We start from the raw sequence: 17320 nt of genomic DNA, 5'->3' as shown, positions 1-17320 counted from the left end.
AGGATACTATCTCACAATTATGACTTTTATTTATTTATTTATGTTTACTAGCAGGAATGGGCTTCCATATTCTCCTTATCCTGTCCATTGTCATATGAAACTTGTGAAAGTTGTATTTTTCCTGTGTTGTGGGTTTCTGTGCTCGTTGCGGCTTTTTAAAGGTACGCCTGGTTGGTTTCTGAAAGCGGACCGTAGTGCGACTGCGCGTTGGGAAACATCCGGGGCTGGGACAAGGATGAACGCCAATTTCCAAGATGGCGGCGGAGGGAGGAGGGAAGGAGATGAACGAAATTAAAACTCAGTTCACCACACGAGAAGGCGTCTACAAACTCCTCACCCACTCCGAATACAGCCGTCCGAACAGGGTGCCTTTCAACTCGCAGGGCTCCAATCCCGTCAAGGTCTCCTTCGTCAACGTAAACGACCAATCCGGCAACGGCGAGCGGATCTGTTTCAATGTGGGTCGGGAGCTCTACTTTTATATCTACAAAGGCGTCAGGAAGGTAAACAACACTGACCGTGGAGGACAAAGTTCTCCGTGAGCAGACCTGTTAATTTGCCGTGGTGGAGCGCGTTGCGTTGTGGTTGTCAACACTCGCAGCTTCTGTCATTGAAGTGCGCAGGTTATCAAGACAAGGCCATGATGTAGCAAACCTTAGCCAAGTTAAGAGACTTGTTAGCATTCTCTGCTAACATCGCCACACTTGTTTTCGCCTCGTAAAGTCGCACACGCTCTTCTTATTTCGGTGCCATGCAGTGACTTAGTATCTCCGGATGAGGCGAGGCTTGTCATGTCCTATTGTGTTTGTTTACCCTTTGGCTTTACTCTCACATCCTGACTGAGTGACAGGTTGTTACTGCACCTTGTCAGCAGAAGCTACTTTTCTGTCCTATTCCCACTTTGCGTCCCCACACTGAGCTCATTCTCTAGAATGGAGTTTTGTTGTCTTCTTCTGCTTGTGATGTAATGATGTGCAGTCACTGTCACGGCAGGGATCCATTGTGTGATTACATACTGTCTCTACTGATGCATTCACAGCATCACATCAAGGAAGTCAAACCCAGGTCTCTGGGTTTAAGCTAAAAAGTTAGCTTAAAAATGTATTATTATTTAATTTTCCTATTTTACAAGATATTTATTTTATTTTGGACTTCTCTTTTATCAAACTTTACTCTGCGTATCATTAAAAGTAGGGATGGCCCTTTTTCATTTCCGATGGCAACTTTTTCATTTCCGATATGATACCGATATTGCAAGCTTGCGTATCGGCCGATACCGATATTGATCCGATACAATATCAGCATGAATCATACATACTTTTATTACTTATTTTGTAGTGTGAAATGTTAGAAAAGTCTTGATCAAGTGATGTTACTCAAACAGAGAACAATAATCAGCAACAGTAGGTATGAGAAAAACTGACCCATTTATTATTAACCAATTGGTTACATACATTTTAACCTTCAACATGTGTGTGTATATATATATATATATCAGAAATTTGAATCCTATATTCATTTTCAGGCTATTATCGGACCGACATCGATATCGGATCAGTACACCCCTAATTAAAAGCCTCATGTTGAATTCCTATAGATTAGCTCTCTTTGACCTTTGACTTTTTGACAACATTTCAAGTTAAAGTTTTGATTTGAATGTTGGCCTGTCTTCGATGTGCTTTTATATCTGCTTTGAGTAAAATGAGATGGTGACAAGCTCCACACAGTAACTTGAAATAGAAAAAAACTGGGTGGAGAAACAAACATAAGCTGAAAACATTTGAATCAATCAACAACAACAAAAAAAAATCACAACATTTTAAATTCTAAGACAGTTCTTCAGTTAGATTTTTTGTTGTTGTGGTGATCATAGCTCAGTGGATTATTTAAACATAACACGGCCATGGTTCTCAACCTATTTTGAGTTGTAGCCACAGTAATATGCTAACAGGAGCACATTCTATGCTCATTAATGTCTGTGTTACAGGATTTCTTTTACCAAAAATTGGTCACTATGATATAAGCTACAAGTTTGAGTTTTTTGGTCTTTTGCAGTGCTGTAGAATAATTAATTACAATCCATAAAATTGAATTTTTTTTGTGTAGTGAAGATGGGGAAACTTTTATCACAGTGGGTCCTCAGATCAGACATTGAATATTGTGTGTTTTTGTTGTCCTGTATTTTGTTGTTTGGTTTGTTTTGTCATTTTCAGTATTTAACTGTGTTTTTGTTGTCTTTTTGTGTAATTTTGGAGTCAGTTTGTTTGTTTTTGGAGTACTTTTTATCTATTTTGATGTAGTTTTTGTATGTTGGAGTCTTTTTTTTGTATTTTAGTCATTTTGTGTATTTTGGTGTCAGTTTGTGTGTTTATTTTGTGGACAAATTGAGGCCAGTTGCCCATGTTTGGTGGTTTAGTGTCTACTACTTGTCTCTTTATAACAGGGCACCACAAATCCTGACCTAACAATTGCATTTGCTCTACTTTTTTGAACATACATCCTTTGTGTGTGTGTTTATATTTTTTCCTAATCAGTCTAGCTTGTTTGAGATTCTGTGCCTTTGTTTCCATGTTCTTGTCTGGCTTTTTGGCTGCAACATCTAAGTGCTATTTCAGGTAGATTAATTTATCTGGGTTATGAACTAATGGTAGGAAAGTTTTCTAATTTATGTGAGAAAGAAGCTTTAATTTTTAAAATTATATTTTTTACATCCAATCATGTTTGATGTTCAAGGCTGTAGTTCTTTTTGTAATTATTTCACAGAAGTTTGAACATCACATCTTGTGACCATGCCCCCGAGTCTGCTAATACTTTCTTTCTGGCCGCCTTCTACTCTTAAATATGTTAATAAATGATTCATTACCCCTTTAGCACCGAAAGAATATCTGTAATATTACTTGAATATCTGTAAAAGTCACGCTTTTCTATTAGCTCTGTCTGCTAGCATAGCTTCTCTTCTTCACTGCAAGAACCGACCACTGTGTTACCAGCGCCCTCTGCTGGTCCAAACAAATATGACGTAAATCAGTGCAATCGGTTTTTTTTTTTTAAAGTCGAATTGTTAAGGCACACAATACATTTTCAGTTGCACTTTTAAAAGAAAAAGAACTATTATACAGTTTTGCATTGTTTATTATAGAACCAGAATTTAAATTAATAGGCTTCATTTTCATTTGTATTATTCCTTTATTTATTTCATTCAAGATTTATTTTTAGTTAAATTGCATTGTTTTGAATAGTTTATCAAGGAATTCTTTTGACAATGAAAAATAAAAGGAAAATAGTACAGCATTTTCTAGTTTTTTTCCCAAAAAAAAAAAATTTGTCTACAGTCCCATTTTGTAAAATAAATCGTGAGAGAATCGTATCGTGAACCCAGTATCGTGAATCGAATCGTATCGGGAGTTGAGTGAATCGTTACATCCCTACTTGCCAGTATTTTAGGGGGGAAAAATCTTTGTTGCTTTCCGAAATCAGTTTGACTATCAGAATTTTATGGCTGATCCTAATTCAAAAGTTTTTTCTAGCATGACTTCCTCATAGTTCTGTATTATATTCAGTCAGCACAATCTTATCTAAACAGTAATTACCTGAATATATAAAAATAGACTGTTTAATGTAATACACAGTGGTGTGAAAAAGTTTGCCCCCTTCCTGATTTCTTGATTTTTTGCATATTTTCCACACTTCAATGTTTCAGATCAAGAAACAAATGTAAACATTAGTCAAAGACATCACAAGTAAACACAAAATGCAGTTCTTAAATGAAGGGTTTTATTAATGAAGAAGAAAAAAATCCACAGCTACATGGTGTGTGAAAAAGTGTTTGCCCCCTAAATCTAATAACTGGTTGGGCTACCCTTAGCAGCAACTATTGCAGTCAAGCGTTTGAGATAACTTGCAATAAGTCTTTTACAGCGCTGTGGAGGAATTTTGGCCCACTCATCTTTGTAGAATTGTTGTGATTCAGCCACAATGGAGGGTTTTTGAGCATGAACCCCCTTTTTTAATATCAATAGGATTGAGGTCAGGACTTTGACGAAACCACTCCAAAATCTTCATTTTGTTTTTCTTCAGCCATTCAGAGATGGACTTGCTGGTGTGTTTTGGATCACTGTCCTGCTGTAGAACTCAAGTTCACTTCAGCTTGAGGTCACGAACAGTTGACCGGACATTCTCCTTCAGGATTTTTTTGGTAGACAGCAGAATTCATGCTTCCATTTATCACAGCAAGTCTCCCAGGACCTGAAGCAGCAAAACAGCCCCAGACCATCACACTGCCACCACCATATTTTACTGTTGGTAATATTCTTTTTATGCGGCGTTTTGTAATGGGGCACAGACCTTCCCAAAAGTTCATCTTTTGTCTCGTCAGTCCACAGAATATTTTCTCAGAAAGTCTTGGGGATCATCAAGATGTTTTCTGGCAAAAATGAGACGAGCCTTAATGTTCTTTTTGCTTTGCAGTGGTTTTGGTCTTGGAACTCTGCCATGGAGGCCATTTTTGCCTAGTCTCTTTCTTATGGTGGAGTCATGAACACTGACCTTAACTGACGCAAGTGATGCCTGCCGTTCTTCAGATGTTGTTGTGGGATCTTTTGCGCCTCTTGGATGAGTTGTCGCTGCACTCTTGGGGTAATTTTGGTCGGCCAGCCACTCCTGGGAAAGTTCACCACTGTTCCGTGTTTTTGCCATTAGTGGATAATGGCTCTCACTGTGGTTTGCTGGAGTCCCAAAGCTTTAGAAATGGCTTTACATCCTTTTCCAGACTGATAGAGTTCAATTACTTTTTTTACTTGTTTGTCCTTGAATGTCTTTGGATCTCGGCACGATGTCTATAGCTTTTGAGGGTCTTTTGGTTAACTTCACTTTGTCGGGAAGGTCCCATTTAAGTGATTTCTAGATTGAGAACAGGTGTGCAGTCATCAGGCCTGGGTGTCATCAACCGCAGTTATGTTTTAACAGGAGCTGCGGGGCAAACACTTTCTCACACAGGGCCATGTAGCTTTGGATTTTTTTTCTACATTATCTTTGACTAATGTTTACATTTGTTTGATGATCTGAAACATTTAAGTGTGGAAAACAGGAAGGGGGCAAACACTTTTTAACACCAGTGTAAGTTGCTGAGCAGGAAATAACAATTTTATCCTGCAAAGAAAGACTTGCGCTAATGTTTCAACAGTATTTTCTTACTCTTTCAGTTACATATGTTCCATGGTGAGATATTTCATACCACACATACTGTTTTGCTTGCATACCATAATTTGCAGAACAAGATGACACTTTTCCCAACAGTCAGATTTCTACTGATGTGGCTTTGTTTTCCTCTGAATGTTTACACCAGTATTTTCTGGCTATTTAAACAGTAATCACTCTTTGTTTTCTCTCTAGGCTGCTGATCTTAGTAAGCCCATCGACAAGCGGATATACAAAGGAACGCAGCCAACATGTCACGACTTCAACCCCCTCACGGCTACAGCAGAGAGCGTCTCCCTTCTCGTGGGCTTCTCGGCAGGTCAGGTGCAGCTCATCGATCCGATAAAGAAGGAAACCAGCAAACTCTTCAATGAGGAGGTGAGTTTCCATCAGCCTTGAATCAGACACATTCAATTCAAAAAGTCCATTGTTGAGTTCACTGCTCATTAGAGCTGCTTAAATCCTGTCATTGTTGTACTGTGACAGCATGTTATACACAGAGTAATTAAAACAATGACATAAAACATGTAACTACTCTTATATTTATGTTTATACTTCTTTTTTTATTTGTTTTTCTTTATTCTAGTTGATTGTTGTTATTTAATGTTACACTATCTGAGAGAGCACAGGTCACCAAGACAAAGTCCTCGTGTGTATGCATACACTCTTGGTCAATAAAGTTGATTCTGATATATAACACATAAAATTTGATTGAAATCCTAATATAATCATGAATAAATCAAGTACAACAAACCTTAAGTGTATGTTATCTTGAACAAAGTAGTAGTAGTAAACAAAGAGTGTAAATAAGTAACTTTTAAAAGTTTGAGCTAACCAGCCTGTAGGTTGTGGAGGTAATGGGGTTTAAACCAATCACAGATTTCCTTTTAATTAAATCAAGTCCATACAAGAATATATAACATTTTGTTTGAAATAATCCATATAAGTTAAGAAATGTTTAATTAATGTTATCTAAAGCAATGTTTCTGAAATTGGGGTATGTGTAGCTTTAGAAGTACGCAATGGCACTATAGGGGTACTTGAGAGAGACAGACAGGCGTGATATAACCCGAAATTATAAAAACTATAGAAATAAAACAAGGGGCGGTGTGTAGCTCAGTGGGTTGAGCGCCCGCCCCATGTACGGAGGCTGTAGTTCCTCACCTGCAGCGGGTCCAGGTTCGATTCCCGGCCTGGGACCCTTTCCTGCGTGTCATTCCCTGCTCTCTCTCACCCCCTTCCTGTCTAGCAACTGTCATATAAAGGCCACTAGAGCCAAAAAAATCCTTTAATAAAAAAAAAAAAAAAAAAAAAAAGAAATAAAACAAAATCAGTGCTATTCAACCTTGGGGTCAGGAGGGTAAAGCGGGTACATCACTAACTCACTCACGGGCTGGATTTTATTATGAATTTACAAGATTAAACAACGCATCAATGATACCAAATCCGCATCGACAAACTTTTGTAATCGACATTAACGATTATGTTGACTAATCATTGTATCCTTAATGCTCACATTAGAAAGAAGCAACATAACCACCTCACTTTGTTTTTCTGTGTTTATTCCTCCAGAGACTCATTGACAAGTCCAGAGTGACATGTGTACGATGGGTTCCCGGTTCAGAGAGCCTGTTCGTCGTCGCTCATTCCAGTGGCAATATGTATTTGTACAACGTGGAGAACACTTGTGGCACTACGGCGCCACACTATCAACTGCTCAAACAGGGTGAGAACTACGCCGTGCACACCTGCAAGAGCAAGTCAGCCCGGAACCCGTTACTGCGCTGGACAGTGGGCGAGGGAGCTCTCAATGAGTTTGCTTTCTCACCGGACGGGAAGTTCCTGGCGTGTGCGAGCCAGGACGGCTTCCTGCGAGTGTTTGGTTTCGATGCAGCCGAGCTCCATGGGACGATGAAGAGCTACTTTGGTGGTTTGTTGTGCGTGTGTTGGAGCCCAGACGGTCGATACATTGTCGCCGGTGGGGAGGACGACCTGGTGACTGTGTGGTCGTTTTTGGACTGTAAAGTCATCGCTCGGGGGCATGGTCACAAATCGTGGGTGAGCGTGGTGGCGTTTGACCACTGCACCACCAGTGTTGAGGACGGAGAAGCCCCCGCTGAGTTCAGTGGCAGTGATGAGGACTTCCATGAGCAGATTCACTGCAGCACTGGAAGGGAGCGAGCAAACAGCTCCCACTCTCGCCTCTCGAAGAGGAACTCCACTGACAGTCGGCCCGTCAGTGTGACCTACAGGTTTGGCTCAGTAGGACAGGACACTCAGCTTTGTCTCTGGGATCTAACAGAAGACATTCTCTTCCCACACCTCCCTTTGTCACGCACTAGGACTCACACTAATGTGATGAACGCCACAAGTCCTCCAGCCTCCGGACAAACTAATACTACTACTACTGCTGTATCCACAGGCACCACCAACTCTAGTGGCAGCAACGACAAAGACAATGTGAGCAACAGTAGTACCAGTGGTACCATAGCGAACTCTCTTCCCAGCACACTGCCTCGCTCCAACAGTTTGCCTCAAGCTTCCAACCCAGCAGGGGGCAGCACCCCCAATAGTCACACCGGCAGCACAAGCAGCAGCAGCAACAACAGCAGCACTGCCACCACCTCCACCACGACAACTGCTGCTACCACCACCACAACCACCACGAGCTCCTCCACCACCAAGGGAAACAGCATCATGGAGAGTACGTTCATCGCCACCAGCGTGGGCAAGTTTGCAACGCTGTCGCTGCACGACTCCCGCAAGGAGCGTCACGAGAAGGACCACAAGCGGAACCACAGCATGGGCCACATCAGCAGCAAGAGCAGCGACAAGCTCAACCAGCTCAGCTCATCGCGGACGGCAAAAGCCGACGCCGCAAAGACTCTCGGGACGGCTCTGTGCCCCCGCATGGAGGAGGTCCCGCTCCTCGAACCACTAGTGTGCAAGAAGATCGCTCACGAAAGACTCACTGTGTTGATCTTCCTTGAAGACTGTCTGGTAACAGCCTGTCAGGAGGGCTTTGTTTGCACATGGGCTCGGCCTGGGAAAGTGGTGAGTGACATTGGACAAGCTTTTAATCTTTTTAATAAGGCTGCGCGATTAATCGATTATAATAATAACTAGAATATTTGCATTTCCTGAAGAAAATGCAAGTGGGGATGCTGTGAGGTGAGGTGCTGGCCCGCATCGCACTGCATTAGCATTAGCATTAGTTAGCAGTAACCTAGCATTACCGCTAACCTAGCATTTGCTAAGCATTAACTTAGCAATAGCTGAACATTAACAATAAAGTTGAAAAAGGTTCAAAAACTTGAAAAAAGTAAAAATTTCCAATAGAAATGAATGGGAATGCATTATTAATTATTATTATTAATGCATGGGATTTCTATAGTGCCTTATTTTGGACACTCAAAGCACTTTACATGGCATTATTCTTTCACTCCACACATAGTGGTGGTAAGCTACTATTGTAGCCACAGCTGCCCAGGGGCAGACTGCTAGAACCGCGGCAACCATAGTGCACCATCGGTCCCTCCGACTACTACCAACACTCACTCACACGCTACATTCATACTAGCAAATGTGGGTAAAGTGCCTTGCCCAAGGACACAATTAATTGGCTAGAGTGGGATACGAACCCCCAACCCTTCGGTTATTAGACAACGTTATAAATCTTTAGATCATTTTAATTTAGTGAAAGCAGCAACTCCTGAAACAGGTATTTTGATAAATAAGCTATAAAATATATATATTGATGTCGGCAACATTGTAATTTGTTATATCGCCAAAATAGAAATCTTGATATATGTTGAATCTCGATATATCGCCCAGCTCTACCTGTGTGGCATTATGCATTGGCAAATTTAACCCAGCATTGTCTTTAAAATCATCTAGATTCATATTTAATATCACCATTACAATATCAAGATATGATTTAAGGTTCATATCATCCAGCCCTATTTTCTTGTCATATTTTATTTATTGCAGTTAACACAGTTGTTTGGTACTAATGTGTAATTTGTCTCTACAGGGACTGCAATCATCTCAAAACAACCCAGCCAACTCCCCAAGTGGAACAGTAGTATAGTCCCAGTACTAGTGCTGCTATAAGGATAACTCCATTCAACAGACAGAGACGACCATGGTCAAGATTCTGCAGCGCTTCCTCTCACAATGCCACACCCCCCTCAGCAGCTCCAGTCCATCCCACCTCATCTTCATCCCTGCTACTGTCCACATGATTTTTGGTTCCGTTAAATTATCTGTTGTTAGAAAATGTTCGATTTGTAACTTCCCTCATTTGTGATCTAAAGGTTAAATGGAGATCTTTGTGTGTAAAGTCTTCCATGGAGGTTAATGAAGTGCTTTGACTGGTCTGCTTGTTGTGGTCATCTAAAAATAATAATGATAATAACATACTCTAAAACCCATCTGTGTGCCTATAGATCTTTAAGGACAAGAAACTATTTCAACATAATAACCTTTATATGAAATAGGGTTTAATTTGACACCTTTTGAAGATTACTAATAAAGGGATTTTGAGATGAGGGATGTTTTGAAGCAGCAACAAATTCTTCTTGGCCTTTGTTTTTTTTCCTCCTATTTTTCAAGACATGGTTTATAAAATTCTGGTTCAGAATCTTTAACATTTTGCTTTGTTTCCGAATATTGTAACTGTAACTCAAGGGGCATGTACTATGAAGCTGGATATATATATCTGGGTTATCACTCCGTTCACATTCTCCGTCACAGAGCAGCTGTACTACGTAGCTGGATATCAACACATTAACCCATGTGCGCGATCACGTAAAACGTGCTAAGATTTCGAAGTCTGACCAATCACAAACGTGGAGGAACCATGCAGAGCAACTTGCGTAAACTCCAGAATTAAGACCAAAAAGTGCTTACAACAAAAACAACTCAAAGTTCTTACAAAATCTTTCAGTTTTCCTCAAATTGTGACATATTTCCCTTAATAAATGGAAAATTGTCACAAAAGGGACCTGATTGGTCAGGAGGCGGTGCTTTAATGCTCGCTCTGATCTTATCCCAACACTTAACCTACTTCTGACCAGGTAAGCCATTCAGCGTAAGTTACCATGGTTATATTACCCGGTTAAGAAGTTAACCAGCACACACTGAATAAATCTTGTAAATTAGCGCAAGAAAGGAAATCCAGCTTCGTAGTACAGGCCCAAGATGTCATACTTTAGGAGTGTGTTTGGAAATATATACTGTGTGTTTTCAGTTTATTTTTAAAGTTCTTGACTGTATGACTTAAAAAAAAAAAAAAAAAAAGGCTTTGGGAGCATTTGGGGGAACATGTTATGAATCTGTTTTGAAGCTGGATGCTGCAATCATAATTTTTTATATATGGAAAACCAATTGTTTGCACTTAATAGTTTGCTAGAGGAGTATGGCTTTACATTTTTGGAGTGTGCAAGAACTTGACACGGTGGAGATCTATAGAGTTTAAGACAAACCTTTGTATGTATTATTGACATTTATTTTATTATCGTTTCAAATTGAATGGGCTCTGTAATATATGTAAATATTGTCAAATTTATGGGTGAGATGATCATTATTACTACCTTAGTTGGAAGATTCTCATTTCTGAAAATAGTAATATTTCTTATACAGAAAAATCTAAACCTAATATTAAAAATGATATGCAGGTCAAATGTTTCCTTTCCATTGTACATAAAGAGAATTCAGGTGTATTTTTTGAATAGATGTTTGCTATAGGAAACATGGAGTTCTCTTGTCTAGCGAGTAGTGCTGAATCTGGCTCGAGCCTGATGTCACAGATGCAGACATGGCGGTCAGATTCAGCTGTTATTCCAAGCTCAGGTAAACCACAGGAAGACTTTCTCTTGCATAGACCCCGCCCCCTCACTCCCTTTCACCTATTGACACACCTGTGTAATCTCTTTATTAAAGACTGACGACCACGTTCTGGCTAAAGGTCTGCGACTATAGCTCTTACTGAACTGATTCTGAATTTGTGAACTAACTGTTGACACTGTGTTGAACATCAACTGAAGAACTGTCAGCGCTACACGGTTAAGGTGCTTGAAATGAGAGAGACTTTTTGTTTTCCAAGCATCCAAGTTAGGACTGATGTTTTTAAACAATGGGAGCCTTTTCCTCCATGTGACTCCTATTAAAAACAGCCTTGACAGACGGATGGTTTCATTTGTGTTATTGTGTTGGTGTTTTCTTATCTCGCACAATAGTTTTGATATAGCGAGTCTAGTGCTGGGCGATATGGACCAAAACTCATATCTCGATATATTTTTTTTTCCCGAAATGATTATTAGGGATACCGATATTGATTTTTAGGGCCAATGTCGATACCAATTTTATTTCCATCAGATTTAGCCGATGGATTTTTTTTGGTGAGGTAGAACAACAAGAAGTAAAAAAAATATTTAACAAATATTAAAAACAGGTGATGTAGAACAAGAACAAGTAAAACATATTTCTGCTCTCTGTAAATAATGCAGATCGGGGAACGCATCGGCCGATGCTGATACACGTAAAAAAACGCAAAAATTGGTCCATCACTAATGAAGATGCACGACATAAATATCGATATTTCTTCTTTTTTTTTTTTTGAATGAAAAGGGGAAAAAAAAACTATTTTTAACTTGATAGATAACCAGAAAGACTATTCTTGGTTAAATTTGCTGATGCAAAATGCCACACAGGCACTTTAAGTCCAATAATTGTACCTTTCATGCTTGAAAAGCCCTCATTTTTATAGGAATAAGTAATTATGTAGACAGGAATTCACTTCCAATAAAGCAGCAGTGTTGAGCTGGGAAAAGCCTCATGTACAAAAACAAAAAAGTGTTATTCTTTGCGCAAAAGGTTGCTTATTTGGATGAAAAGTGGCAAAAAATTGGGTGAAAGTGTAAAAAAAAAAAAGAACTAGCAAAAATGAGGAACAAGGAATTTTTTTTGGGGGAAAAATTAAGCTAAAATCTGAAAAAAACAAAGTGTCAATTCTTTTGGAAAAGGGGCAAAAATGGGACAAAGGAAGTTGCAAAAAGGCTGGGGAAAAAAAGGTTAAAAAGGGGTTAAAATAGTTTCCCCATTTTAAGGTTTTCTGGGGGAATAATAATCAAAATTAAGAGATACAAACCACATGTTGAGAATCACTGTCTTAATAACAGCTTTATCAAGATTTTAGGAAATACATTCACTAAAAATCTCTGTCCACCCCTGGTTCAAAATGAATCTGTATTTTCATTATTGGTTTGTTAAAAACCCACATTAAACTAATGTTAAGTCCCTTTTTTACTCTTTTTAACAAAACCATTACTGCTTCAAAGATTTACTGCCAGCCTGACAAGTCCAATGTTGCTGTCTTTGGGTTCGACATTTGTCAGATTCAAGGAGACAATTGATGTTCTGCCACCATTGGACCATTAGACTTAATTGTGTGTTGGAAATAAATTCCCAGTTGCATTCTGCTGGTGTTTAATCAGACCAGCAGGCAGCAGTGTTGCAGAGACAGGCTTGGTTGGGATTCATTAAATGTAGGAGAATCACCATCACTTGATCAAAGCTAGAGAATCACACTGTCAACCTGTCTCATTGCTTTACAAATGCATTCATTCCACTTCACCTTATCACTTCATATATATTTAATATTCCAAGAGTGGGATAAAACTGATCTTCCATTATTTATGAGTGACTATTAGAAGAAACACAAGCACTCTAAGACATGGAATCCACAGCTTATGGGTGAAGTGGGGGAAGGCCAATCCATTCTGGATTGGTTCGATCATTCTTTCAAGGTGTCGACTTTATGATTGACAGCCTGATCTTCATCCTGAGCTGCTAACATTAATGTATAAGTTATTAGCAGGGCCAGCTTTAGGTCATTCCGTGCCCTAGGCAAGAGTGGACTTTGACCCCGCCCCCCCATGAATGAATATCAACAGATAAAGTTGCTGTTTTTTTCCAAGTCTATATGCAGTGCATGCGCATTATTATTTAATTTTAAATATCAAGACAAAATAATGCAATTCAGCGACACAACAAAACCATTGAAATAAAAAAAAATACAACCTATCTTAAAATGTAGAATAATGCGCTATAATACAATATAATCCAAAAGCAATCCCAAACAGTGCAATCAAAAGTTAAAATAAGTTATAAAAGTTTCAGTACAAGGACATTTCTACTTTCCTGTTTGGTTTTACTAGTCAGTAACACAAATCTTACAACCAAAGAACACAATGCGCAAACATCACAATAGAATTATATAGAATAGAACAATAATTAAAATAAAACAAATGTAAATATGGGCAGAAGATAAGCAGGTATAGTTACAGATTTTTATTATTAATATTGAATGAAGAGAAAACATGCACAGTGATTGTTTATTATACCTTTTTAAATCATTATTTAAAAAATGTGTGCAATTTGGCGACCACCTGTGTTGCCTGTTGGAAGGCCGGCCCTGGTTATCAGTCAGGATCGTTGCTAAGTGAGACATTTGAAAGAGGTCCTCACTGTTTCCACTGCTGATTCTACCACCCATGAACCTTCTCATTATGTCACCTTTTGGTCTGAGAAGCAACCTATCACATTACTTTACTTTAGATAATTAGTCTAAAGATCAGTAATAAAACTGCTATGTCATGTAAGAAAAGTCTTTGGAGTCATTTAAATCAAGTTTTCACCATGACACAGGGATGTGGTATGAGGTAGATTTGTGTCTTTATTATTCAATAAAAAAATAAAAATAAAAAAAATGATTAAAATTTTTTTTTAAAAAAACGTGACTTCAATCAAAAAAAAAAAAAAACAAAAAAAAACATTTTTAATTAAAGAATAAAAGGGTTCAAATGCAAGTATTTGGGTCTCAATTTTTTATTTTACATTTGAACACTTTTTTCTTTGATTGAAAAAAATGTTTTCTAATTGAAGTGAGTTTTTTTTTTTATTTACTTTTTTTACTGAATAATAAAGACACAAATCTACCTCCATAATGTGGGGGCCACAAAAATGTGATTGCATCTGATCCAAGGGCCACATATCTGATATTTTTTGTCATTTTTGTTGTCATGTTGTATATCTTTCTCTTATGTTGTGTGTTTTTGGAGTCATTCTATGCTTTAAATTTGGGGGCCGCACAGAAATAAACTGAGGGCCACATTTGGCCCCCAGGCTGCCAGTTGCTAATGCCTGACATACAATATCCCTCATTTTTTATTAAATTTTAGCCAATCTGCATTAACACATTATGTTCTTGTCACATTAGGGAATACTTTCTGTATTTCTGCTCCTACAGAGAGTCTATAGATAGATACAGTAGCAGCTGAACACCTTATAATAGGTAAGTCCATGTGATCAGAAGCATCGGATGGCTTTAACTTATTCAAACCAGTTGGAGATACATGAATGGAACACTTCCTTGAGTAATCAATACATCACAATTTGTGCATATTGATCTCGACAAGCGTGCGTTAAAAATGCTTTTTATTGCATCGCTCACTTTAACTGTCTGTAGTTTGGGTTGAGTATGCCTTTAAGTGATAGAATTCCTTTAACCACATGTACAGAATGTTTATACCACCTGAGTCACCTATAGCTGCATCTATAAATGATTAATATAGACTTACAGAAGGTCTGGAGAATGCAGAGAATGTTCAATGTCAGAGAGAAAATGGATATAGAACATGGATTGACAATGATTTTTATGGATTGTTTAAAGTTATCTCCACTGTTATCACAGCGGGGCCACAAAAATGTGATTGTCTGATCCGAGGGCCACATTATTAACGTTCATGCCATATTATATAAAGAATAACGACCAATCTGAGCATTTATTTTCGTCATTGTTTGTTGTCTTTTGTGTATTTTTTACGAGTTTTTAGTCATCTTGTGTATTCATCTGTCATTTTGGGAATTCATTTTAATTTATTTTTGTTATTTCTTGAGCGTCATATTTGCATTTTGTTTATTGTCAATCTGTGCCTTTTGGGGATTTTTTTTTCAGTATTTTTGTCATTTTTACTGTCATTTTGTGTAATTGTTATTGTTGTGTGTGTTTTTCTTTGGCGTCATTTTGTATGTGTGTTGTTGTTTGTGATTTTAGGTGGTTGTTGTGTGTATTAGGAGTCTTTTTGTGTATTTTTGGGATATTTTTTTGTTGTTCTTGCTTCGTGTATTTTTTTTGCTGTTGTTTTCTAAGTTATTTTGTGTATTGAGTTGGGCTTCAAATTAATTCCAATTTTTTGAATCACAATTTTTGGTGGATTTGTCTTGGGGGGGCCGCACAGAATTCAGAATTAGACCGAGGGCCGCCGATTGCCTGTCTGCCCTATAAACACACACATTTTACTTTACTTTTCTTTCCTAATAGTCCAATACGTTGTTTTAACCTGCATTTGAAAGTAGTAAAAGGAATGTGTGTGCTCCTGGGATCATTTATATCTGCAGTGTTTTGTCGGTTTCTATTGACTCCAACACGTGGTGACTTGTAAAAAGCACAAGTGCTGCACTGAAGGCTATAATTCTTCTTTTTAAAGGTTCACCTTAAACTTATGTAACACAGTCTCTAACCCATTAAATTCACTGAGAAACTCTTTTTTTTTTTTTTTTAATCATTACAGTGTACAAAGAACAGCGAAGGACATAGGAAGGCATCCATGTATAGAATAGAATAAAGGTGAGTAATGTGCAGGCTGTGCAATGCCAACTATTCACCTTGAAAAATGAAATGATAATAAATCCACTCACTTAGTCAATGTGGCTGCCAAGATGAACATTTAGAGTTTGCGTCCATGTTGCCAAACCTAAAAACTCATCTATTCATTGGAATAATGGAGTGTTTGTTCTCTGAGGCTTTTAGGGGAAGTTAAAAACAGTTTGGCCCAGGGTTGGGGCGGTCAATTACAATTTCATTACGATTAAAGTTACCAGCATTTTTTCCCAATTACAATTATTTTTTTATCCTTAGAAAGTCAATTACATTCTCAATTATTGAAGTTCAATTACATTTAATCACAATTACTGAGCCTGAAATAAACAACCTAATAAAAGTTAACCTTCCTCTTGTGTTAGCTTTCTGTTAGCATCTCTTATGATAACTGGTCCGAAATCAGCTGTAAAATACACTAAAAACAAATACTGTATCATCTAATTTATGTCCTATCTATTGGTTACATTGTTAGGCTTCCTAATCAATGAAAATATAAGTTTTAATATTTAATATTTAAATAATATATCAAAAAAAGCATCAAAACCATGAAAAGATACAACAGTATTTTTGAAGTGAAATGATGACTGATTTACCCCTATTACTATTATTATTATTTTTCTTTCAATTCTGTATGTATAATTATTGTGTGCTTATCCCCTTTCTGTATCTTTAGTGTACACTTCTCACTTGTTGTAAATTTGTATTATTTAAATAAAAAATAAAAATGAAAAAGTGTAAAAAATATGTACAATGGACGGTTGAACGCTTTTTATTTTTCAAAAATAAATAAATAAATAAATGAATAAATAATTTACTCAGTAATGGTTGGGTGTAGAAATGTAATGAATGACTTTACTCCTTTTAAAATGTCCTTAAGTACAAGTAAAATTACTGATTTTGAAATACACTCCAAAAAAGTACAAGTACTCATAAAAGCAACTCAGTTGCAGTAACGTGAGTACTAGTAATCAGTTACTTCCACCATGTTATTCTGAGCTGTTTCCCTCGAGAGAAGAAAGCTCTATTATTGAGCTCATATCAAGGGAGCTGCTGCACAATTTGTAAGTCACATGACCTCAACAAAGCAGTCCAATAATTGTGTCTTCACACCATATTGGGATTCTCGGTTCACACTTTCATGATTAGTTCTGGCTGCCTACCAGCAGAGAATACATAACAACAGCCATTGTTAGGTCTTTTTCTGTCTTCTACATATCTATCCAGGCAGTCAATATGTGACTTTGAAAAAAAAAACTATTTATTTCATGAAGTCTCTTTTTAAAGAGAAATGCCAAGAGGAGAATGGAAAGCAAGATGCAGCATGATGTACCTGGAGAGTTCAGTCAGCAATAACTTATTCCAGATTTTGAGCAGTGTGCAGAACTGATTGTTAAAGCATTG

At 37.9% G+C, this 17320-nt stretch overlaps 1 protein-coding gene across 1 annotated transcript; it reads left to right on the top strand.

The window, feature by feature from the left end:
* Positions 1–206: 206 nt before the first annotated feature.
* Positions 207–11383, top strand: wdr20b (WD repeat domain 20b). The gene is made up of 4 exons (XM_028439812.1): positions 207–503; positions 5392–5574; positions 6769–8250; positions 9230–11383. The coding sequence occupies exons 1-4, from the start codon at positions 255–257 to the stop codon at positions 9284–9286; spliced, it is 1971 nt and encodes a 656-aa protein (XP_028295613.1). The 5' UTR covers positions 207–254; the 3' UTR covers positions 9287–11383.
* The last annotated feature ends 5937 nt before the right edge of the window (positions 11384–17320 follow it).

The sequence above is a fragment of the Gouania willdenowi genome, chromosome 24, assembly GCF_900634775.1.
Source record: "Gouania willdenowi chromosome 24, fGouWil2.1, whole genome shotgun sequence".
Classification (NCBI taxonomy): Eukaryota; Metazoa; Chordata; class Actinopteri; order Blenniiformes; family Gobiesocidae; genus Gouania; species Gouania willdenowi.
Note: the sequence above shows the minus strand (reverse complement) of the source record. Positions and strands in the feature narration are given on the sequence as shown.

What these genes read in the sequence shown, in the direction of transcription:
- wdr20b (XM_028439812.1), top strand. Translation starts at nt 255, where the DNA reads ATGGCGGCGGAGGGAGGAGGGAAGGAGATGAACGAAATTAAAACTCAG. An exon ending in TCTACAAAGGCGTCAGGAAG is followed by an intron (nt 504 to 5,391) that starts GTAAACAACACT and finishes TTTTCTCTCTAG; the next exon opens with GCTGCTGATCTTAGTAAGCC. An exon ending in GGGCTCGGCCTGGGAAAGTG is followed by an intron (nt 8,251 to 9,229) that starts GTGAGTGACATT and finishes TTGTCTCTACAG; the next exon opens with GGACTGCAATCATCTCAAAA.